Source organism: Lytechinus variegatus, chromosome 4, assembly GCF_018143015.1.
Source record: "Lytechinus variegatus isolate NC3 chromosome 4, Lvar_3.0, whole genome shotgun sequence".
NCBI lineage: Eukaryota > Metazoa > Echinodermata > Echinoidea > Temnopleuroida > Toxopneustidae > Lytechinus > Lytechinus variegatus.
In genome coordinates, this window is record NC_054743.1 from 3,629,917 (window position 1) to 3,656,501 (window position 26,585).

General features: G+C 37.4%; 1 protein-coding gene across 1 annotated transcript; it reads left to right on the forward strand.

Annotated features, from left to right (window-relative positions):
• The first annotated feature begins 5,915 nt into the window (after window positions 1-5,915).
• LOC121412422 (interferon-induced very large GTPase 1-like) lies at window positions 5,916-13,235 on the forward strand. The gene is made up of 2 exons (XM_041605231.1): window positions 5,916-12,211; window positions 12,995-13,235. Exons 1-2 carry the CDS (start codon window positions 5,916-5,918, stop codon window positions 13,233-13,235), a joined length of 6,537 nt encoding a protein of 2,178 aa, XP_041461165.1.
• The last annotated feature ends 13,350 nt before the right edge of the window (window positions 13,236-26,585 follow it).

The window sequence follows — 26,585 nt, forward strand, 5'->3', positions numbered from 1 at the left end:
TTGCGCTTGCTTGATTCGCTGAATCCTTCGCGTCACGAGCGCGTAACAAAATGAATACATTAATAAATTTGCCAAGTTGACCTTTGTCATTGCGCTGGTGTGCGTATTGTCTAATACACGTACAAAACCACAGTTGACGAGGGAGCATCGTACGAAATTAATATTAATGGAGGCTTATTTTAGCTTCTAATGGATTAAACAAAATGGCGGTAGCTTCGGGGGCCTGGTTGTCTGCCTCTTCTATTCAAACGATTTGCCTCTAGCACACAATGTAATGAGCAGTATGTTTTACTTTCCGCAGAAATGGGGGATTTCCCGGGGGTACGTTTCCATTGATGAGTTGATACCAAGCGCGACCATGGGGTTTCGAAAAGAACCCTAAACAAGGGAAGTAAGTCTTTTCCAGATTATGAAAATGCATCTCTTAACAAATATTTGGGTTGTGACACCCTACAAGTATTGGAAATATATCATTGTTTTTCACAGCCTTGTAAAGCTACATAGGCCTATACGTAACGTACTTACCCACTCTTTCCCTTTTTAAGTGTGGTCGCGTCTGGTATCCACCATTCAATGGAAGTTGCCCCCCCCCCCGGGCGGCATCTCGAGCTCTGAAAGGAACCAAAATTGGTGTCGGAAAGTCGTCCTAAATCGGATATATCGCTGTTACCATAGTGGCAACCAGAATTTTGCACACGAAACGCAAATTGAATGTTTCCGTTCCAGATGCGAAACGAAAACAAAAATCTCATGTCACACAATTTGCATTGTAGGACAGAGTTCTACGACCATGACGACGGGCTCAAAAATCTATTCCAAAATCAACTAGCATCGTAAATAAACGTGCGCGTCCTCAAACGAAAGGTCGGGAATATTACAAGGGGTTCACCAGTCGTAATATTAGAAGAGGGTCGCCGGTCTTAATTGTAGAAAATGTTCGCCTTTCATGATAGGGGAAGAGGTTCGATAGTCTTATGATAGAAGGGTTGCCAGTCATTATCAAACAAGGGGTTGCCAGCCTTAATATTAGAAGAGGGCCGCCATTTATAGGCGGATCCGGGGATGGATCAAAAAAGGGGAAGAATGAAAAACGGAAAAAGAGAGGAGAAAATTGAAGAGGGAAAAGGAGGATACTAATTAGTGAATAAAATAAGGCGAGGGGTCGCCTTGGAAAATTCGATAAAAATATGTAAATATTTTGCTCGCGTTTTGTGCTTGCTTCGCAAGTTATGAGATACATATCTTGCTCAATAGGCTGATATGGAGCTTATTTTTTTGCAGTAAAAATACAGAACGTATTTCAGCTCGGACATCGAGCTTTCATTATTTTGTATGATTTACGAATTGATAAAAATTGTAAATACTCCGTTATATAGCCTGATTGTCAACATTTTCAGCTAGCACTTTGCGCACATATCACTTGGTAAGTCAAGTAGGCCTACCTATTTTCTAAGTGTATTCTATAAATTTAAACATATGCCTTTCCCTTTCCAGTTCTGATTGTCAAAACCTATCAGCTAGCGCTGCATGCTCTCATTTTAAAACGTGAGATATGTATACCTCTATATTAATTCTTTATACTCAAGATCCCCATTTTCATGATATTTGGTTTGCGATTTTCGTTCGCATTAATTGTTAAAAACATATTAACCCATGCATCCTATTCACAATTACGAATTACTTAGAATGTCTGAGAATGTCTAGTTTTCAGACCTTGATATCAACTAAGTTCGCTTTTAATACTCTCTAAATGTAAACGAGTGAAAATCCACTAAAAAGGAGTGAAAACCTCACTCGGTCAGGTATTTAAATGGGGGACAACCCCTCTTCGAGTGAGTAAAAGAGTGAGCACTATATCGCTCGGAAAAAGGTGAGATACCATATTTTCACTTGGATATTAAGATTGATACAACCCTCCTTTAAGAGTGAAAACTTTTAGAAAGAGTAGAACTGTTACTATCCTTTCAAAGTGTTACCAAAGCTACCCTTTTGGAGTGATACCAACCACTCACTTTGGTGTAAGATTATTAATAATTATAAATATATACCCGGATCTTTGCAATATTACGCTCGTGAAAATGAGTGTTCCCTGTGTCAAAGCTGTGTGTGTGGAGTTTAGGGCACTCAAATGCACGCGACTAACCTTTATGCTGGAGAACCTCTTCTAGTATTATGACTTTCGAAGCCCTTCTACTATTATGACTAGCGACCCAATCTACCATAATGACTGGCTAACCCCTTCTACTATTATTACTAGCGATCCTCTTTCTCTGTTATGACTAGCGACCCTCATTTCCTATTATGAATGGTAAACCCCTTCTACTATTATGACTAGCGACCCTCATATACTATCATGACAGGCGAACCCCTTATACTAATATGACTTGCGACCCTCATTTACTATTCGCGAACTTCCGTTAGAGAACGCGAACGCTTGTTTACGACGGTAGTTGATTTTGAAAGAGACTTTTGGGTCTGTCGTAAAAGGCTGTCCTGCAATTTAAATTATGTGACATGAAGATTTTGCTTAGCTCTGCATCTGCAACGGAAACATCAATCTGCAGTTCGTGTGAAAAATAATATGGTAACAGCGACATATCCGATTTAGGACTGCTTTCCAGAGCCATAATTGGTTTCTCCCAGAGCTCGAGAAGCCGCCGGGGGGGGGGGGGGATTTCCATTGACGAGTGGATACAGGCGCGAGCACACATAAAAAGGGAAAGAGTGGGCAAGTAGGTTACGTATAGGCCTATATGTAACGTTTAGGGTGTCAAAAACGACGTTTAAAATAATGAAAAGGGGATTCATTTCCAACACAAGTCTTGTAGGCTTTCATAAGCCAAATTCTTGTTAAGGGATGCATTTTCATAATCTGGAAAAGGCTTGCTTCCCTTGTTTAGGGTGCTTTTCGAAACCCAATGGTCGCTCCTGGTATCGACTCGTCAATGGAAGTGGTTCCCCCGAAAATTTGAATCTAATCACCAATTTCGGGGGAAAGTAATACATAATGCCCATTACATTGTGTGCTTGAGGCATATTGTTTGTGTAGGATGAGCAGGGAAAGGGGAAATAACGCAAAGTTGGGTGAGTTTCAGACGAATAAGCCTATTGCCTTAAGCTGTGTACATTATCAACGCTTGTTTATGTGAGTCCCCTGAGTTTTTTCTTGACAAGATAATATTTGAAGGCCATGTTACATTTCAACAGAGCCTTGAAGCCGTCGACACTTACTGGTTTATTTTGAAACTTTCAAATATAAACCCCTCAAAAAAAGTTCTGCAACTCAAGTTTGAGTGCTAATAAATTTCTTAGTGAGCCATCATCATATGTAAAAGTTGTACCATTGGAAAGTATGATTATTCCTCTTTACAATCATGTGTCATTTGTAATGCTAGTGTTATCATGAAATACACACACATGATAAATATGCAGCAATGTAAAAAAATGAAATGTTGCAAAATTCGTTGCCATCTCATGTTTGAGTTCTGCAACTCAAACTGCAAGTTTGAGTGCCAATAAATTTCTTAATGTGCCATCATCATGTGTAAAAGTGATATCTTTAGAAAGCATGATTATTCTCCTTTACAATCATGTGTCATTTGTAATGCTAGTGTTATCATGGAATACACAGACATGATAATACGCAGCAATGTTAGAAACGAAATGTTGCAAAATGCGTCGTTTCCAATAGCGAATTTCCAATTGTTTTGAGGATGGACCGAGTGCAATCACTGTCGCCGGCCGGCCAGCATGGTGGAAATTCTATAGAAAAGGATACTCTTGTTAGAAATCAATGCACTTTGCAACATTTCACTTCTGACTTTTCTCAATGTTCATGGTGACTGCATATTCCATGATTACATAATCACAGCAAATGGCATGTCATTGTAAAGAGGAATAATTCAGCTTTCCAATGAAACCAGTTTCATCTTTTATACTTCATTAACCAAAGAGATATCATCCCCCAAAACTGAGTTGCGAAACTTTTTTTGAGGGGTTTATATTTAATATTCTAACATGAAAAATATATAAGTCAAATACTTATGACTTAGTATACTAAACATTTTCTGAAATTAAGTGAAAGGTGCAATATTGGGGTTTGGATAAATGTTTGGACAAAACGTGGTGTGCTCAATTTTCATGAGAAGGTTGAGACTAGGGCCACGTCTTACAAAGAGTAACGATTGATCCAATCAATTGTAACTCTATGGAAATCCATCAGTGTTATAATTTTTATACAGGAAATGTGCCCATGTCCTTTGAAAACAAAGAGAAGCGCAGTGAATTTTCAAGACAACGGTGAATGCATGAATATACATCATAGCTAGAAAATATTTAGAGTGAACAAACATGCATAATAGATGTTGACATTGCTGGCCGTCTATAGTTGCGATTGATCGGATCAATCGCAACTCTTTGTAAGACGGGGCCCAGATGATTCAAACCCTGCTGTGTTAGGATTAATTTGACTTGGGAGTTAAAAATAAGAAAGTCTGCCACTAGTAAGCCAAATTTTCGCATGACCTTAATTCTACTTTCAGATAGAAAAATGGCATCTAAAGCACCAGACACCAGACCTGGGCTGGCCGACCAGCTAACGCAAGCTGGCCTGGATCCAGTTTACTGGGCAGGTATCTTGGAGACCAAACTAAATATCACCCTTCCACACCAAACTCAGTACCTTGATGAGACACACATGAAAGCTTTGGAGGGTTCTGTCAGACAAGACTGGGAGAAGAAATGTTTGAAGAAATTCATCGGCATCAAAAGTGACCCATTGTCTACTCCAGCAGAAAAGGATGGTAAACCGGAGATTGTTGTCAGACTCTCTGAGGCAGATTTAGATGGCGAATACTGGGCAGATGTGTTGAAGGTAAAGCTTGGTATAACCCGAACGGAACAGATAAAAAATCTGAATATTAACGACCTCCAAAAGATTAGAAATCAAGTTCGGTATGATTGGGAAGAAAACGCACTTAGAAAGTTTTTTGGCATTACTGACAAGGCTTATGAGTTGGCTATTGATGAACGTAGAAAGGAACAAAGGAAAAATCTAGAAGAAGTTAAAAATCTCCTCAGCGAGGTTACCGAGCAGAGAAAGAAAGGTATTCATCATACTGAAGATATGATGAACAGCAAAATAGAACAGTTGCGAAAGTTAATGACAGTTTCTAAAGACCAATGGGTCGAAAAGTACGACGATAGAAGCTTTGACGACATGATTAATAAGATGAAATCTGATCTAAAGGATCTTGATAAATTAGTTGAAGGTAGACCAATAAATAGCCCAGCAGATATTCTAGAAAATGCTTCAGCAGGTTTAGCTTTAAGAGGTATTCTAGTTGGTGGCCATGATGATTATATTAAACATGTTGTACTGAGCACACCAACTGATGTTAAAATGATGAAACCTGTAATGATGCAAGTTGAAGAAGTTGTTGATTTCTCTTCCAAATCTCAGTCTGATCATTTTCACCGTTCACTTGATACACTGGGGTACAGTGTAGCTGCTGGTGGAAAAGGTGGACGTCGGGGGTTCAAAGACGGAAATTGGGGCTTCAAATCTGAGGGTTGGTTCTCAATGAAGTATGAAAATGAAGTTGAGAAAGAATCAGAATTTCACCAGCATACCACTTTTGAATCAAGGGTAACATACTCGGTTGTTCCCACTGCGGCATGTGAGCTGAATCCATATAGTCTGAAACTGTCTAAACAAGCTATGCAGGACCTTAAGACTATTGACAAGCTTCTGATAGCATGTGAAAGCCCAGGGCTTGTGTACAAAAAGTGTGAGGATTTCCTCTGTACCTATGGGTCACACGTCAATGCTGGGGTCCTTCATTTTGGTGGGGTTAACCGATTTGTAGCTACTTACACCAGCGAGACCAATAACAAAACGGAAAAAAACTAAGTCTATGATTAGAGATGCACTTAGTGCTTATGCTTCAGCAAGCTATTCCGGTCTTATATTAAGTGTGGGTGGCTCAGTTACCGGCGATCGCTTAAAAGCACATGGCAGCTTCACACACAACTATCAAAAATCAGAGCAGGCAAAAACCATCTTGCACACTATCAGGACTGGGGGGCCACAAGAGGTAAGTGCCTTGCCTCTTTGGAAGATGGGTCTTTTGACATGTAATAGCACCTGGGCTCTCATAGATAGAGGAAAGTCACTATCAACAGATTTTGTTGGAATCTGGACGTTGATTCCTAACCATCAAGGTGATTTTCAGAAACCAGATGAGATTGAATCATCTTTGATAACTGTCTGGGAAAGGATGAGTGGCTATCTTGAATCCAGAGACCAAGAACGAAGAGTCATAAAAGGACTCGATGCATTGGATCTGCTAATTGAAAAAATTGGAACTTGGAATTCCCACCCAATACCACCTGAGAAATGCATTAAATATCTCCAAGAGATTCTGAAAACGGTACAACAAGTGGAGACACATACAGGATCAAACAACTACTGGGAGCTCAAGGTATGCACAGAAGTGAACATAAGCAGCTTTCTAGGAAATGTTGTGGAACTGAGAGATAGGTTTAGCCCTACAGACGCGTCAATGATACGATATTTGTTAAGGAAGCTGGTCAATCCTGTTGGATTCAGAGAGTTTCCTAGCAAACAAAATATCATGAAGTGGGTTGAGATGACGGTAGAAACAGTGCAGGTTCCAGCTATAATGGCTAAGGCTAGTATCAAGAACATACCTGAATTTATGAGCAATCTGAAGGAAATATTCATCCCGACACTGCTAAAAGAACACGTGAGTAATGCAGAGGGAAATGTGCTGGTATCTGACAGTATTGATACAGCAGCAACAGCTGACTTGGCAATTTGTGTTGATAATCTTATAAAGGATTTGAAATCATCTGAAGAATTACACGAAATGTTCTTTTTGCAAGTTGCACTGTTGTCTATTCACTACCATTGGTCTAAAATGAAGTTTGACATGTTGCTAACGATGAAGAACCTACAAGATTTTGCCCAGTCCATTCAAATGTGTTGGAAGGAGTTTGAAGAAAAAAAGAAGAAAGGGATGATCCAGCTCGAGGCATTTCTTATCCACAAAACACTAATCTCTGACCGCTTCCATGAAGGAAGGGAAACATCAGAAGATGAATTCTCTGATATGATTAAGGATATCAGACAAGTGTTATCACCACAAGTAAACTCGGTACTGAGTAGGTATGCCATCATTTCGCCCTTTAATTGGGCAGAGATGACCAGTGTAACTGCTGAACTGGCAAAGGGGAATATGTCAGTTTCTGAAGAGAGCGAAGTGAATATCGCTGATCTGGAATGTATAGCTAGCTCCACAGACAGAAAAACACGACAAGAAAAAACAGTTAAGAAAATCAGTTTTGGGGGTGCAGTACAAGGTGACTTTTTAGATATCCTAAAGACCCTAGGTTTAGAAAAATGGTATCCATCTAAAATTTCTTTTGGGGATGCTGTTGTCATTAAAAAGGAATATGAGCACAATAGGTTGGTTGACCTTCCCTGGTTGTTTATACACAAACTCCTTATGATTGATTTTCATGCAAGAGACAAACTTTTGTCAGAAGTGAACAATTCATTAGGAGAAGAGACACCTGATGAAGAGGTTGACTTTGACTTAGAGACTGCTCTTGAAATGCAAACCTCTAGTGTTGATGAGGAACAGGCAAAAAATATCAACACTTTAGATGCCCTGGTGACGATATTTACATGTTGCGATAACTTTCTGAAACAAACACTTGCTCAGAAGCTATTTGTTTGCAAACTTGCCATTCCTTTCATGTACCCTCTCGGGTCAGGAGACAAGGTTGGGATGTCATTGTGGGCACTCAGGACAATAATTGTTCAGCACAAAGAAGCCTCACAGATGTCAGTGACAGAAAAAGATTTCCCCGTGGCGACGTTCGTCAGATTAGGAAGGCCACCAGTGTCTAAATCAAAGCTGGTGAATGATATTCTTAGTGATGACAGTCATGACACATTCGTCCACCGTGATTGCAACAATGGTACCATATCTAGAAGGATCTCGGATGGTCTTGTGCAATGTTCCTGGTTTATTACATCAGGCAAGGAGAATCAACATCTACCATGTACAACAATGTTCCTGAATTTGAGAGGCGATGCTTCATCAATGAAGAAACAGATGCAGATATTGCTGGAAATATCATCTGTAGTGTTTGTTGTAGTAAGTGCTCAAGACCTGGCAAGAACCAAAAACAGCAAGACATGCCAACATATTTTGCAATCATGTGGCAAATGTATTGTCTTTTTGACGAGTGAGAACAAACAAGAACTACACATATGTCTTGAGGCAGTGGGAAAGGACATTTTGAAAGGAGTGCCCATTATCTTATCCAGTAGCCTGAAAGGCATAAAGAAAAATGCAAGTGAAATCAAAACTAAAGCCAGAGGAATGCTGTCAGACGCAATCACTAGATGTTCTGGTATTGTGATAGAGGATTTTGCCCAACGTGCCAAAGAGTTGGGGATCACTGTCGATGAGTACAATGATGAAGACTGCATTGATGGTAAGGTCCTTGCTGAAAAGGTTGTAAGCCACATGGCAGGAAAACAAATCTTTGAATGCAAAGACAGCCTTCTTCCGCTACAAGGTGCTGAATGGATCGGTTACTGCAAGCTACAAAAGAGGCAGCACAGAACAAGTGGAAAAGGATCTGAGTCTTCATCAGCATACCACGCAAATCAACTGAAGCAGCAGATGAACGATTTACGTAAAAAACAAGTGCTAATATGCAATTCACTTACTCCCTTCATCAATGACTTCATAAAAACTCTGCAAAAGAATTCATATCTTGTTATGTATTCCCTGAAGTGGATGAATCTCTTACTGGATGGGAAATCAAGAACCAACTTACCAGCTCTGCGCAGGGAGTATAACAAGGTATGGACCAAATTTCAGAAGGCCAAGAATAATCCACAAATAACGAATGTGGAAGACCTAAAGTCAGAGGTAGATGAGGCTGAAAATAGGCTTGCCAGAGCATCACTTGGACTAGAGAACCTTTTCAGAGAACTAGGACAGATTTACGAAGCGGTGGAGGGTAGTGGTAAAATAGGAAAAACCACAAAGGAAGGCCTGGGGTATCTGCCAGAAAAAGCTGCCGATCTCCTGTTGAAAGGCATTCCCTTGGAGCTGGTAGATGGTGACGCATCAAGTGTACCAATTGCATGGGTGAGCGCAGTGCTGACTAAGCTAGGAAATATGATCGGCGAAAAAAAGCTATTTGTTCTCTCTGTGTTGGGCATCCAGAGCTCTGGGAAATCTACACTCCTAAATACCATGTTTGGGTTGCAGTTTGCCGTTAGTGCAGGGAGATGCACAAGAGGAGCATACATGCAACTCATCCCAGTAGATGATAATGCTGGTCTGCCATTTAATTACGTGGTTGTCGTGGATACGGAGGGACTTCGAGCTCCAGAATTAGGACAACTTAAGTATGAGCATGATAATGAACTTGCAACCCTCGCAATTGGTCTGGGTGATGTGACAATGATTAACATCAAAGGGGAAAACACAGCCGAGATGAAAGACATTCTCCAGATTGCAGTGCATGCCTTCTTAAGGATGAATATTGTGGGGAAACACATCAAAGACCATAGAACCTGCATATTTGTTCATCAGAATGTCTCGGCAGCTGATGCGGAAGAACTGATGATGCATGGTTCACAGAAACTACAGGAGAACTTGGATGATATGGCAAAAGAAGCAGCCATCAGTGAAAACATAGCAAACATTCACAGTTTCTCCCAGGTTATCGACTTCGATGTCAATAAACACGTCTGGTATTTCTCTGATCTCTGGCATGGCAATCCACCAATGGCGCCTTCAAATCCTGACTACAGTAAAACAGTAGGTGAAGTCAGGTTGCAGCTTCTGTGGGAGATCGCAAAGAGGAAAACAACATTTCTAACTGCTTCTAATTTGTCGATTCGCCTTTCTGATCTCTGGAATGGGGTCCTTGCCGATGACTTTGTCTTTAGCTTCCGTAACAGCCTTGAGGTGAAAGCCTACAACAGCTTGCAATCCAAATACTACACATTGGAATTGGAGTTGCAAAGCAAAATTAAATCTTGGTCACGCACCGCAGAGAACAAGTTGAAGACACGTGAAACAGTCGGTGAACTAGATACTTGTTTTAAGTCCCTCACCATCGAACTCAACGATGTCCTGACTGAAAAGGCTGCCGAAATCAAGACATGTCTAACTGATTATTTCGAGAACTGCGGCATGAAGGAAATAATTATCCAGTGGGAACAGTCTAAACTGAACCAACTTAATTTGACAGTTGAACAACAACACAACGAGTGCAAGACAGATCTGTTTTCAATCAAAGAAGCACGCCTAGTCGAAATCGAGCAGGTGCATAAATGGGCAGAGCATGAATTATCTATCATGAACAAAGCAATTGAAATGGCGTACAAATTTAAAGGCAAGAAAGTTTCTGATGCTGAACTGCTGAGGAATTTTGATATCATGTGGATGTCAATGGTGAAAGAGTTTTCCACACAAGCCACAGACAAGGAACTTAGAATGGATTTAGTGATGGAGGGAATTCTTTGGGAAAGACTCGGAGCCAACGGAACCTTTCTTAAAAAAGAGTTACAACTACAGCCTCTGGAAAGTCCACTTGAGCATACGTCCTTGGAAAGCAGTATCACTGGAGATTTCGTCACAAAGAAACACATTAGTTTGAAAAAACATCTTCTTGCAAGAGCATACGATACCCTCGTTGGTGACAAAAGCCCAGAATTTGATGCCAGACATAAGACAATGGTATTGACAAGCAGCATCCTGAAAGAAATCAACGGTGATCTAAAAGGCCTTACTAAACACGAGGTGAAATTTCAAACATCTCATGCCAAAGAGGTCATACACAAACTCGTTGAGAAAATTGAATCTCACAATAAAAAGGCACAAACGTCAGAAGACTGCCATTTCACAATTCTCACTAATTATGTCGTTAAATTAGCAGTTCATGTTAGTCGCCACTGTGTCCAGGTGTTTACTCTGATGCAAATAGATTACAACAACAAACATGGTGTTGAAGCCAAGCTAAAAAACTTCAGAAACGCCGCCTGGAGTCTTTTCAAGAACGAAGTTAAACATAGCACTGAGGAGGTATCGGCAGGTGACCTCCTTTGCACGCATTTAGCGAGAATTATTCACATGGAAGTACGGAAGGAAACTCCAGGAACATGCAGAGATGAAGTTCTCAGAGACTTTCAGCTGTCAAAGTATTACTTGATGGTGAAAATGATGGATGACCTAGCTAAAAAAGGAAATTTCAAGAATTTCAAATCTTACATCACAGATGCCAAAGAGTTTGCCTTAGACTGGATTACCAAGTACACAAATGAGAAGATGTTCTCGATCACAGATTCAATTGGCATGTCCAGGTATGCACAAATAACGAAGAGCCATGTTGATAGGATCATACGATGTATTGCCGAAAGTGTTCACCATGCAACTGCTGAGGTCGAAAGGAAGAGTGGCGCGGACATGGTACTGTGGATTCACACGTTCTGTCAAAGAGTGTCAGAGGAAATAGCGGTACCAGTTAGCAGCCTGAACTTAGTGACTGCTCGAGAAGTGAGGAATTTCAACAATTTTCAAGGGATCATATTGGACCAGCTGAATGAAATTCAAAGTGATCTGGACAAGCACTTTGTTTTAACAACAGAACACTCTGTTAATTGGGATGGAATACCCCCATCAGAACGAATTCTCGAGAAGATTTGGGGATGTCCTGAACAGTGCCCATTTTGCAACGAACCCTGTGCAGACATTACACCTGGTCATTATGAATTATCTGGGAGAAGCCACATGTGTGTGCAGCACAGACCAGGAGGGGTCGCAGGACTACGTTGGAAAGGTAGAGAACATGAATCCGCCCGAGAAAACGAGCTGATTATTGAGGGCTGCAACTATTTCGTACAATGGCAAGGCATGGATTTTCTTTGCGGTGCTTGCAAATATAGGTGCCGACATTACGGAAAATGTAAAACTACAGAGAGCAATAAAGTCTACCACAGTTATAAAGAATACAAGACTTACCTGCAGGACTGGGATATAGCTCCTGATCCCACCAATAGTGTATCGAAATATTGGATGCGGTTTATGGCGATGTACGAATACCAGCTCAAAGATATGTATAGTGCCAAATTGCCTGACATACCAGAACCATGGAGGTCAGTAACAGAGGACGAGGCCTTAACTGATCTTCGCAACATACACCATTAAAACTTGTCATGACGTTGTAGAGTGAAGGGAGATGGAGTTCATTGATAGCGCAAATACCGAAGTATATGCACAACATTCCCCAAAAGAATCTGTCCCCTCCACGGCATAAAGCAATATTTACAGATAGAGGGGGGTGCATGGCCCTTAAAAAGTTTATACATTAAAATTATTATTGTGCTAGCAATGTACACAATACGAATTTATATACAGAAGAAACAAAAAAAATGATAAATGAAATGTAAACCCACTTGAAGTGTTAAGAACTTAGTGAAAAATGCTGGAGATGTCTGATATAAACTTTTGTTCAGATTCAGTTATTTCCTCCGATCCAACTGGCACAAAAAGGGTATATGTTGTGCGTACTAAGTGTTGAAATTTTAATTTCGGTAGCAAACTTGTTACAAAATGCTTGAATATATCCGTTTTATTTCAATTGGCTAAAAGTGCTAGGGAAATTTATGAGAAATGCTTCACAGTGTAAGTTTGATTTCACCCTTTCCCCTTGACACAGCGTAAAAACAAGCATTTCTGCGCAAACAGATTTCTGCGAGCTTTACAAAAATGGACAGTACTCACTCAAGTGCAACATTCTGTCAAAACTTGTACTTCCATTAGATAGATGACACTCGAACCCAAGATTATATGTGAAAAAATTACCCACGTGTTGTATATTTTTTAATTCTCAGGGCTTTTTCAAAGTGTAAACTTTTTTTGATACGCACTGCATAAAGTCTAGATGGTACACCCGAATGGATAACATCAACCCAACGTCTAAGGATAATTGCCATGACGCAGTGGGACTTGCAACAGCATACTAACAGCGTAACGAGAATTGTTCCACTACGCGGAATTGAGAATGTCCTAAGTCCAAGTAGCGGAAGCGCCGTTACAGTGCGTAGTAATGACGCAGTAAGTAGCTACAAACAGCTCAATCTTCGTTGCATAGACATAGCGGAGACGGGAAAAACATAGCAACAAATCTAACTCGACTGTTCTGCCACTACATGACCACATGCGACCACCACGCGCACTCAGTTTGCCTTACGTTCACGAACATGAATTTTACATGGGAGAGGCACTGACGTAGCATGCACCTGACATAATTATTCACATTTTTCGAGAAAATCAAACTAAGTTGGCGTCGCGCATCCTTTTTCCTCCTGAATCTCAACATTGTATAAGGAACTTTAGGGACTTAAGACCACACCTAATTTCAACCCTATATATTATGCCAATTATTTTATCTTGTTTTCAACAATGTTATGGCCAGCATCACAATGCCCAATTCCAGAGAAAGAAGCTCTTTGAAATGGGCATCAGTGAGCTACACCGCAGCTCAGATGCAAAGACGAATACTGATATGTCAGCGGACCAGACCCACGAGCCAGGGGCGGTGGAACGTATTTTCGTTTGGGGGTGGCAATAAATGTCACGTATATGCCAAATGGGCATTTTAAACGGATATTTTCACAATGAGATTATCATCTGTGTAGAGAAGTGTGTGTTTTGTAGTAATTAAGTTGATCACGTGATTTCTGCTTGATATAGATAGATATATATTAAAGTTTTATTTTTCACGAGCGACCGGTTGGGAAAGAAATTCAAACCTGAAGTTATAAAACTCGCTTGTTGGTCAATTATGGACCTAGTAATTACTGTTAAAAGGACATCCTTGCAAGATGTTGCGAGCGCGAATCGTGGGCTCAAGCTTTTGGAAATTTCATGTAATAAGACATGAAAAGCAAACATACTGTTCAGTTTTTGAAATCATGAAACAAATGTGAATCTAACCAAAGGAATTAACGCTAGCGCGAAGCCCCAAATGAAAGTTTTTTTTATATACTTAGCTGAAAATTTATGATAATCTAACCAGATAACTGAAAATTCTAGGAATTTCATTTAATCAGGAACAGAATGACTACCTTACTTTATAATAATTGAAGCGAGCGCAAAACACGAGGGAAAAATATGTAATATTCCAAAACCGGACATTCTCAGCATTTTCCTATGAACAGGATGATTATCTGGGTTAAAAAAAATATTGATGGGAGCGCGAAGCGCGAGCCAGATTATTGTGATTTTTCTCACCTGAAACCTGGATACTCTAAGAACTGTTTGTAACCAGGAACGGAATGAGTATACCTTAAGAAACTATAATTGATGAGAGCGCGAAACACGAGCCAAAATATGTTTGATATTCCAAAGTGAAAACTGGACATTCTATACACTTTTGTAACCAGGAACATGACGATTCCCTTATACTAAACAATAAGTGATGCGAGCGCGAATCGCAAGCCAAAATGTTGGTAGTTTTCTGACCTGAAATATATTATGTTTTACTTTAAAAAGGGTACTTGATTTTGAAAAAGGACATTTTTCATTTTGAAAAAAAGGCATTCGCCATTTTGAAAAAAGGCATTTTTCCTGCGAGGATTTTTTTTGTTCCGCCGCCCCTGCTACGAGCTTTGCAGCATTGTTCCATTGCAGCACTATCAGTTTAAGCAGTAGGGCAACGCATGGACGAAATGCATTGTAGGCTAGTGTATCTGAGATGGAAGGGGGTAGAGACTACAGCATGTTATTGTGTTATTATTATTAATTTAGTCACAACGCCATTTTCCTGTTATTAATGGGTGTACATTGATTGTCAAATATTGTCAATTTTTTGTATACGCTGTACTATACCTTAAATTTGTTAATAGCCAGCGACTACGAAATTTCCATTTCATTGCACAATACATTCAATTCGATTCATCCGTTTAAATCAATCAGGTAATTCTAAAAAAGGACGTGATTTACTGAATCCAAAACCAAGTTACCAATAGAGTGTTGGGGTGTTTTTTTAAATAATTGATGGACGGTATTGCTCTTAATATATCCCTTTTACAGTAAGATATGATGTTTATAGAGAATGTCATTTAACTGTTCTTCCAATATTACCTATACTTTATTGTATGTTATTATTCAGGCCTATTGCAAAATGTAGTGTATATCAAATGCCATAATCCCAGGCTGATATGTAAGGTCTGCAAGATGATGTTTAATTTCCTGTTGAATGCCATATTGCATTACCAGAAATAAGTTCAGAAATTTTTCTAGAATATAACAAGGTGCAACGTCAACACATCAACAATAAATGTAAATATATATGTTGTCAGGGAATTTTTCAGTGAATGAAACATTTTTAGAGCATATGGAATCAACATTATATTATGTTTTGTGGTATATGTATAAAAAAACATGGAGAAAACACAGTGACAGCTTGTGATCTGCCATAGGAAAAAACATTATAGATTGCGGAATTAGATTTCTAAGAGAGTCATAGTTATTTTATACAACTCACTTATATTTACCACATATAACACACGTGGTCTAGAATTTTAAGGTGCGACATGCAAAACAACCACTAACCCTATGTCATTACTTCAAAAAGAATATTTAGAGTAATGTCATTCAACCACCATTCCTATCACTTTGCTCCTTTATATATATATATATATATATATATATATATATATATGTCAATTTTGGGATATTTTCAAACAATACAATAAGATATCATATATAATCGGTTTCCGCATAGTTTTATTGATTGCTTTTCATTTATTGGTCATCCATATAAAACAACAAACAGAAAAAAACGAAATATGTAACACTGGTTTAAGGAAACAATCAATTTAATATTCCACCCTACTTTATGGAATTATCTGCCAACCGATTGGAAAAAAGAATATTTCCAGTCGAAAGATATTGTTCTAATTATAAAGCTGATAAAAATGAGTTATTCAAAACAGATGTCTGTACACTTTGCCTGAATAAATATCTGAATAAAGATTTATCTATTTTTGTTAAGGATAATGAATATAGTTTCTATAAATATTGTAAACTTTATGTTTGTTAAGCTGAGATTACATCAGCTAATCATGAGGATTATAATGCTAAATTTAATGTACAGATATTGTGATTCAGTTTAAAAATTATTGTTTTAACTGTGATCCGATATTACTTGGGGCTAGCCTTGATTAGCATTTTGCTATAATGTTAATTTGAGTTATCATTTTTGTTTATAATGTGATGTACTGTTTCTTGTAAATGTATTTGACAGTGATATTTGGTAATAAATTCAATTCATTTGAATTTAATAGCACTGTATAAGAGGTGTTAATACCTTCAGCATGCTCAGATATATTTTTTTTCTCCTGAAATACGTACCGTTTTATCCCAATGCATACCACAGTAAGTGTCTATCAGTAATAGTTTGCTTCAATAACATTCGCTTCCTCTTTAATGTGATATAAAGAACGTTTTTACCCATCACTTCCACAATATAGGTTTCTACTGATATGTTAATTTATATAATGTGATATGACCCTATAACATAATTGTTCTTTGGTAGGATGTCGTTTCTCTTAGGGTGTGATATTATAAGATCTAATTTTCGTCACAACTGGAGTTATGGCTTGCGCCTGCAGGGGTTCGAGGTGCGATACCCTATCACGATTGTGAAGTGGAGGGTCTGTTACTAGTCATACCTGATTGACACAAGCTTGTAAAATGCAATCGAAAACACACACAGTTGTATTGGTTGGCATCTTATAAGATGTAATATATATTTAGTGATAGTCTTCGTGATAAACCCTAAATGTTCACAATATGTTTTTAAGCTGTTTTGTTTTGTAAAATGCAATCGAAAACACACACAGTTGTATTGGTTGGCATCTTATAAGATGTAATATATATTTAGTGATAGTCTTCGTGATAAACCCTAAATGTTCACAATATGTTTTTAAGCTGTTTTGTTTTGTAAAATGCAATCGAAAACACACACAGTTGTATTGGTTGGCATCTTATAAGATGTAATATATATTTAGTGATAGTCTTCGTGATAAACCCTAAATGTTCACAATATGTTTTTAAGCTGTTTTGTTTTGTAAAATGCAATCGAAAACACACACAGTTGTATTGGTTGGCATCTTATAAGATGTAGTATATATTTACTGATACTCTTCGTGATAAACCCTGAATGTTCACAATATGTTTTTAAGCTGTTTTGTTTTGTAAAATGCAATCAAAAACACACACAGTTGTATTGGTTGGCAACTTATAAGATGTAATATATATTTAGTGATACTCTTCTTGATAAAACCCGGAAGGTTCACAATATGTTACCATGTTAACATATTTAGTTTCATGTATTATACAGTGTCTTTATAGTGTCATAACAGTTCATATATCATTTCCTAATGAGATTTGTACATAACTTATACATATGTTTTTAAGCTGTAATGTTTTGTTTTGTATTTTAGACCTATTGTATAATGGATTGAATATCATGGATGGTGAAATAAACAAAGATGTCCTGAAACTCATAAAACTTCAACGAAAAGAACTGTTCATATCAATGAAGAGAGGTGAAATTTAATTTTATGATAATCAGGTAAATAGGGCCTAATTCCCAGAATATATGCTTCTTTGAAAAAGAAATTATAAAGTGAGAAATTGTAGGTAGGAAACGAAGAGGTAAAAAACTGAGAAAATGGTTTGGCAATATTAAGAAGATAAGGGGCATAAAGATAAATGCTGTGAGATTGCTGTTAATAGAGAAAGATGAAAAACCATTTTTTTAATGAAGTAAGATCAGTAAGGGTTAAGATAATGAATAAAGTCTTATCTTATTAAAGCCCTTATCTTCAGGTTTTTATAAATTCGCGTAATGCTTGTTTCTTTTGAGATGCAATGTCTGTAATTGGATTTTAAGACTACTTTTCATAAAGCTCTTTTCGTACGATAAGCAAAGATTTACACATTATTGGTGATATTTCCTTCTGCTGAATGAGACACCAAAATTTATTTCCGATTTTATAACGTGCGAGTGAAAATATTTTGCTTTCGAAAACTACTAACTTATGAACGCATTTGTTAAACAAAGTTTTATTATATCAAAATTCGTAATTCAAGTCTATTCTCCTTCTCATCAGATACTATTCTTCTTTCGGACATTCCTTCTTGTTTTGTATACCATTATATATTTATCTTAATGGAAAAAATCAATCTTTAAATATCGCACTTTAACCAAAGTTGATGGAAGTACAACTGTTTCAGAATCTGATCTACCATGAGGTAGAGTTAACAACATGATCATCTTTGAAACGGACTCATCACATTATGACCACTAAAAATATTTATTTTCTTTATGGATATACCGTTCATAACATGATAATTCAAAAACGTAATGTCTATAATATGTTATTATCAACTTATTTTGGTGTATTTGTTATATCTAATATATGGTGTCTCTAAGATTACATTTACATGCATTGGTTTCTTTTAAGATGTATTGTTTATCATGACGATATCGATTTTTACTGGCATCTTACTTGTCTGAGGGCTATTACAAGATGATGATTTCGGAACACCTAGAAATATCATTCATGATAAAATCTATATAAATTCATGTTAATATATCAATTGATATTAATAGCCTGCCAAAATTAGAATCTGTTTTGAATTATGTCTATATACAGATTAATCACATGCACACACAAAATGTCTGGGACAAATAACTTGATTCTCCCTCATCCCCTGTAAATGATTTATTTAAGCCCGGAATTGAAGATTCAATTTTTTTAAATTTATTTGTTTGTGTAAATAAGAAACATTAATAATAAAATGCACTATTTACTTCATTCTCCCTAATCTAAGAATTCACCAAAGAATATAAGAATCTTTCCAATTATATATTTCTTTCATTCACAAAAACCATTGTAAATATACCTTTTAAAGACTTATTAATATTTTTTTGTTTACGCGTACATGTACGTTAGCTTATTCTATTCCCTTGCTTCTCTTTTTGACATGGTTGGTATGATTACGTGTTGTTTATCATAAATTTTAATACTGTATAATACGCTCTTTAATTGTCTAAATTTATCATTTTTACCATGAAGCATACAAGTGTTTTGTTTTAGTTGGAATTTTTATTGTAATTATTTTATTGAAAATAGTTGTCTTGTACTGTCCTGTCTCTTGTTTTGTCTTGTCTTCTACGTCTTGTCAGCCCCTCTCTTTGTTTTTTTTTCTTCTGTCTTGCGAAACATATCCTTTACAAAGAAGACCTCTTTGTGTGAAAAGCTTTGCATTTGTTCAGTAATTATGTTTCCATCAATATGATTTCTTTTTCTTTTTTTCTTTCCTGTAATACATGCATGTACGCATATAGTAAGTCTACTATAATTTCTTCATTTCCAAGGGGGATCCACAATTTTACAAGATTTGCTTTTTAGTGGAACCCCCTAATTTCCATTTATGCTCTACATTATACTGGCTTTTTTACGAAGTAAGAATGCCCTTCTGTAAATTTGCACTTGATTTGTACTGTTTAATAATACTTTCTATTATGTTTTGAATGGAAATGAAATAAAAGAATTGAATTGAATTGCCTGTACGATTCTGGTGATCATTTGGGTATGCTTTTATTGGATGATGTGGTAACCGATTTGAACGGTAAATTGCCAATTCGTCTACTGCCATCCCGTCCACTCACCACATGGTCTACATTCATTTCGTCTAATGCCATTTCGTCCATCAACATTTCGTCTACCACCCATTTCGTCCAATCACCATTTCGTCTAATAGCCATATAGTCTAATAGCCAGTTAGTCTATAGCCAATTCGTCTACAACCATTTCGTCTACCAACCATTTCGTCTAAATCCATTTGGTCTAATGCCAAATCGTCCATTAACCAGTTCGTCCACCGTTCATTTGGTCCAATAGCCATGTCGGCTAATTTCAGTTTGTCCAATATCCACATCGTCTACTTATCAACTCGTCCAATTGCCATTTCGTCTAATAGTAATTTCGTCCATCAACCATTAGGTCCAATAATCAGTTCGTCTACCAACCAAATCGTCTACTAACCATTTCGTCCAATTCCCAAATCGTCCAATAGCCATTTATTCTAATAGCCATTCGGTCCAATAGCCATTTCGTCTAATACAAATAATTTGCGTTATCCGAGGAGGGGAGCGAAATGACTTTAATACCTTGAAATTATTGATGATATTAGTTTAAAAAAAAAACCTAAAAGCTATGATGATAACTACTATCGCAAGGGTCGATTCAGTGGGTACAGCAATTCAGGCACCCCACCCCCCCTAAAACGCACACACACACATATAAAAGGGGGAACTAAGATGGGGAAAATGGAAAAGGGTCCTTTTATTTTAATTTGTCGCTCAATTTTTATTGTCTCACCTGCGAAGCAGAGTGAGACTATAGGCGCCGCTTTTCCGACGGCGGCGGCGACGGCGGCGACGGCGGCGGCGACGGCGACGGCGGCGGCGGCGGCGGCGTCAACATCAAATCTTAACCTGAGGTTAAGTTTTTGAAATGACATCATAACTTAGAAAGTATATGGACCTAGTTCATGAAACTTGGCCATAAGGTTAATCAAGTATTACTAAACATCCTATCAAAGTTTCATGTCACATGACCAAGGTCAAAGGTCATTTAGGGTCAATGAACTTAGACCATGTTGGAGGAATCAGCATCGAAATCTTAACCTGAGGTTAAGTTTTTGAAATGTCATCATAACTTAGAAAATATATGTACCTAGTTCATGAAACTTGGACATAAGGTTAATCAAGTATCACTGAACATCCTGCATGAGTTTCACGTCACATGACCAAGGTCAAAGGTCATTTAGGGTCAATGAACTTTGGCCGAATTGGGGATATCTGTTGAATTCCCATCATAACTTTGAAAGTTTATGGATCTGATTCATGAAACTTGGACATAATAGTAATCAAGCATCACTGAATATTTTGTGCGAGTTTCAGGCCTAATGATTAAGGTCAAAGGTCATTTAGGGTCAATGAACTTTGGCCGAATCGGGGGTATCTGTTGAATTACCATCATAACGTTGAAAGTTTATTAGTTTAGTTCATTAAACTTGGACATATGAGTAATCAAATATCACTGAACATCCTGTGCGCGTTTCAGGTCACATGACCAAGGTCAAAGGTCAATGAACTTTGGCTGAATTGGGTGTATCAGTTGAATTACCATCAAAACTTTGGAAGTTTATGGATCTGATTCATGAAACTTGTACATAAGAGTAATCAAGTATCACTGAACATCCTGTGCGAGTTTCAGGTCACATGATCAAGGTCAAAGGTCATGTAAGGTCAATGAACTTTGGCCATGTTGGGGTTTTTGTTGAATAACCATCATATCTCTGTAAGTTTATTGGTTTAGTTCATAAAAAGTGGACTTAAGAGTAACCATGTATCACTGAACATCTTGTGCGAGTTAGAGTAGTATTCAAAGTCAGCACTGCTGCTATATTGAACCGCGTGATGCAGGTGAGACGGCCAGAGGCATTCCACTTGTTTAAAAAAAAGAAAGAATATTTTTTCCGATATCAAAATACGATAAACAGATGAAAGACAATATAGCCTTTTAAAGAAATATTATTGATCAATATACCCCCCACCCCCAAAAAAGAGCTCTTCCCGATCTGTCCTATCTTCCTTCCCTGTACTATCCTCTCCCTTTTTGTTAGTTTAGGATAATCATAATAGAAATAATATACATAATTAAAATAATTACTACTACGTAGGCGCGGATCCAGGAGTTTACAGGAAGGGGGGGGGGGTATTGAAATCACTAGAGTAGATTTTTGGTCGCGAGTATAGTATATAGGCCTGCCGGGTATAATTATAACACATCCCTTTTGCGGATCTAGCTTTTGCTAATGGGGGCAGGGGGGGGGGGCTGTTGCTCGAAAAATGTTCATTCATTTATATATTCCCCTGTCTGCGGATCGAAGAGGGTTTTTTCCGTGTTTTTTTTTTTTTTTTTTGCTTGCGCGAGCTGATCTTTTTTTTTTATAAACATTTTATTTCATGTAGGCCCACTATTATTTTACACATAAAATCGTAAGTCTTGACACTGTTTGAAATCCTGAACATTTCTCTAGATTAATAACTAATGCGAGGATTGCAAGCGCGCAGCGCGAGCTGAGAATTTTCCATATACTGACATGAAACAGGGGCGTTTTAAGGACTGCGTTTAGGAATTCTTGAAGATACATATTTTACTTTTGTAAATGCAACATCACAGTGCGAGCTGAAATTTTCCTATATTCAGACCTCAAAACGGGGCACTTTAATCACTTTTTGTAAATTTGTACATAATACACATCTAAATAAACAATGCGAGCGCGGGTCGAAATTTGTGATATTCTGACATGAAAAATGACGTTTTAAGGACTGTTTGTAAGCATTCATAAAGTGGATGGAACAAATGGAACATGGACGAAATGAAAGTAGACCAAGTGTTTATTAGACCATTTGCCTTTAGACCATTTGGCTATTAGACCAAATGGGAATAGACGTAATGATAGTGGACAAAGTGGCTATTGGCAAAAAAATACCATTAGACCAAATGGCTATTAGACCAAATGATAATAGACGAAATGGCTACTAGACGAAATGGCTATTAGACAAAATAGTGATTGGACGAAATGGTAATTGGACCATGTGGATAGTGGACCAACTGATGGTAGACGAAATGATATTAGACCATGTGGGTAGTGGACAAAATGGCAGTGGACGAAATGGCAATAAACCCTTTGAACTTGATTCACCACAAAATATATCGGATATTTCATCATAACAGATGGTAATATAATCTTAACTATTTCATTTTAACAATGAGAGTAATCATAATGGTTAATATACATAATAACACATTCACAAAACACATTACAATGGTAATTCGATATGTTTTTTTTTTACCAATATTACATATTTTTTAACTGAGATACCCAAATCTTTTAGGTTTTTAGCGTATCCAAGCGTATCTGATGATTAAAGGACAAGTCCACCCCAACAACAACTTGATTTCAATAAAAAGAGAAAAAATTCAACAAGCACAACACTGAAAATTTCATCAAAATCTGATGTAAAATAAGAAAGTTATGGCATTTTAAAGTTTCGCTTATTTTCAACAAAATAGTTATATGAACGAGCCAGGTACATCCAAATGAGAGAGTCAATGATGTCACTAATTCACTATTTCTTTTGTATATTATATTATTATATGAAATATGAAATATTTTGATTTTCTCGTCATTGTCATTTAAAATGAAGTTTCATTCCTCCCTAAACACGTGGAATTCCATTATTTTAACATTTTGTGCTTCAGGCAAGGAGGTCCTAATTGTCAAATTCGTAAAAATTGAAATATTGTATAATTCAAACAATAAAAACAAAATAAATAGTGAGTGACATCATCGACTCTCTCATTTGGATGTAACTGGCTCGTTCATATAACTATTTTGTTGAAAATAAGCGAAACTTTGAAATGTCATAACTTTCTTATTTTACATCCGATTTTGATGAAATTTTCAGCATTGTGCTTGTCTGATTTTTCTCTATTGATTTAAATCAAAATTTTCCTGAGGTGGACTTTTCAATCCGAAAACGAAATAAGGTTCGTAATTCCGAAGGTTCGTTAATCCGAAAACGAAATAAGGTTCGTAATTCCGAAGGTTCGTTAATCCGAAAACAAAATGAGGTTCGTAATTCCGAAGGTTCGTCAATCCGAAAACGAAATAAGGTTCGTTAATCCGAAAACGAAATAGGGTTTGCAATTCCGATGGTTCGTTAATCCGAAAACGAAATAAGGTTTGTTAATCCGAAAATTAAATAAGGTTCGTAATTCCGAAGGTTCGTTAATCCGAAAACGAAATAAGGTTCGTTAATCTGAAAATCAAATAAGGTTCGTATTTGTCGAAAATGAAAAATTATTCATTTTGGTGCCAAAAACGGTGTTGTCATTACAAGATTACACAATATTATGCAATGACGATCGATGATACATGCCTGTGTTGTGGCCAAAAGCTTGTATTTCATTAAGAATAGGCGCCCTGATCAAGCATAGGCTAATGTCGATTTATCTGAGCAATTGCTGCCTAAGCAAATGGTTTAAAGATGCAGGGGATCAAGACAAAGTGTGTTGGTCGCGTGCGAAAAACCTCTAGATAATAGGATTTGTATTGGAGGGGATGCCATATTTAATAACATCTTCTGCTGGTAATAAAAATAAAAATAATACTAATAATGATCCTTGTGAGATGTTGAAAGCGCGAATCGCAAGCTCAAACTAGTAGACATTTCATGTAACAAGACGTGAACTTAAACATTCTGAGCAGTTTTTTTTAATCGTGAGAAAGATGTGTATCTTTCTAAAGAATTAACTCGAGGGCGAGCTGTAATTTGTTTATATACTGACCTGGGGCCCGTTGCATAAAACTTTTTACCTAATAGAATATATATCTCACGAACTAAATAATGAGAGCGCGAACCACAAGCTTAAAATTTGTGATATTCCACCTGAAAACTGGACATTTTATATTTTTTTGTAACCAGGAATAGAATGAGTTCCTCAATAAACAATACTTGATGCGAGCGAGAAACGTGAGCCAAAATTTTCCGATTTTCCAACCTGAAAACTGGACATTCTAAGCATTCTTGTAAAAAATAATAGCTGGGAGAACAGTTTTCAGAACTGAAGTGGCTTCCCTGGGTAAATAATATCTATATCATTATTATCATTCTAGGCCTACATGACATTTCCAAAAGTTTGAGCACGTGATTCGCTCGCAACATCTCACAAGGATGCCCTTTTAACAGTAATTGACCAAAAAGGCGAATTTTACATCTTCAGATTTGATTTCTTCCCCCCCCCAAACCGCTTGCTCGCTACGCTCGCAGAAATGAAACGTAAATATATAATTTATCAATCAGTGATCACTTAATTTTTTTTTGCTCAATTCAATTACTACAAAACACACAACCTCTTTAGTCTTTACACAGATGATAATCTCATGGTGAAAATATACGTTTGCACCAAATTGCCCCTATTGGCCCCTTTTTGGCTTTGCCCTCCCCAAGGAAAACATATTCCGCCAACACTGGTTGAAACACGCATCGTCTTCATGGCTAACTGCAAAAAGTTCTTTAAATGTCCCCTTTAGATCAGGTCAGAGCTTATATATTTAAAATTTCTGTTTGCGATCTTGCTCGCAGTTATTATCTAAATGTAGTTGCATAGGCATCTCCTTTTGAAGATCACAAACATATTGTATATAGCTCGCACTCGCATTATTTAAAAAGGGTTTATTATTGCATATTTACTTTATTTTATAAGTATAAAGCTAATTATTGACTGTTAGGACTACCCTTTCAAAGAAACAATCAAAAAATCAATTTTAAGCTGCCGATCGAGGAAAATGTGGCTGAAAAAAATATTGCCCCCCCCCCCCCTATTTGACGAAAGTTGGATCCGCCGGGAGGGAGGCAGGGGGCACTTGCACCCCAAAAATGAAATTAAAAAACAGGGAAATGAATATTTTCCAAAATGGGAAAGTTCCTTTTTCAAAAATAAATATGCAGTTTTTCGTGCTTTTCGAAATAAAATACTCTTTTTAAAGTATACAAGTTAAGTTTTCAGGCTGGAATATTGCAAATTTTCAGCTTGCGCTTCGCACTCTCATTCGATTGGTGAAATATGCATCCTAAAGAGGTCACTAAATGCTTTCTTTAACAGGTTCCTTTTCTGGTCAGTATGTTTAAGCTGCGTTTTGCGCTCGTGTTAGATGCACATCTTTTTAATGACAGCAGAAATCTGCTCGGATTTTTAAAAACTTATTTTCATTTTTTATTGAAATACCCTAAAGTTTTAGCTTGTGATTCACGCTCGCAACACCTCGCAATTATGCCATTTTAAGAATAATTGACCCCAAAAAACTTCACCTTTGAATTTGTTTTACCAAGCCGCTCGCTCATTACACTCTCTCCCGAAAAATAAAGCCTAAATATACGTTTTGCCATAATAAGAAATCACTTCAAAAAAAGGTTTTTCTCTACTTAATCACTATCAAACACACAATGACTTCAAGCAGATGATAATCTTAAGGGGAAAATATCACCAAAGTGTCCATTTTAACGTATGATTTTCATTTTTTGGCTTTACCCCCAAACGAAAATTCGTTCGGCCGCCCTTGCCTTCCCATCATCATAACAATTGAACGGCAACAGCGTCCCCCCCCCCCCTCCCTTGCCTCTGCCTCTGCTTTCCGGTTGTTATTTTTCGAATTAACGAACCTTACTTTGTTTTCGGATTAACGAACCTTATTTCGTTTTCGGATTAACGAACCTTATTTCGTTTTCGGATTAACGAACCTTATTTCGTTTTCGGATTAACGAACCTTATTTCGTTTTCGGATTAACGAACCTTCGGAACAACGAACCTT

Bases quoted from the DNA above. Each gene is read 5' to 3' on its own strand.
- LOC121412422 (XM_041605231.1), top strand. From the start codon at position 5,916: ATGATTAGAGATGCACTTAGTGCTTATGCTTCAGCAAGCTATTCCGGT. The intron at 12,212-12,994 runs GTCAGTAACAGA...CACTGCATAAAG, and splicing joins GACATACCAGAACCATGGAG to TCTAGATGGTACACCCGAAT.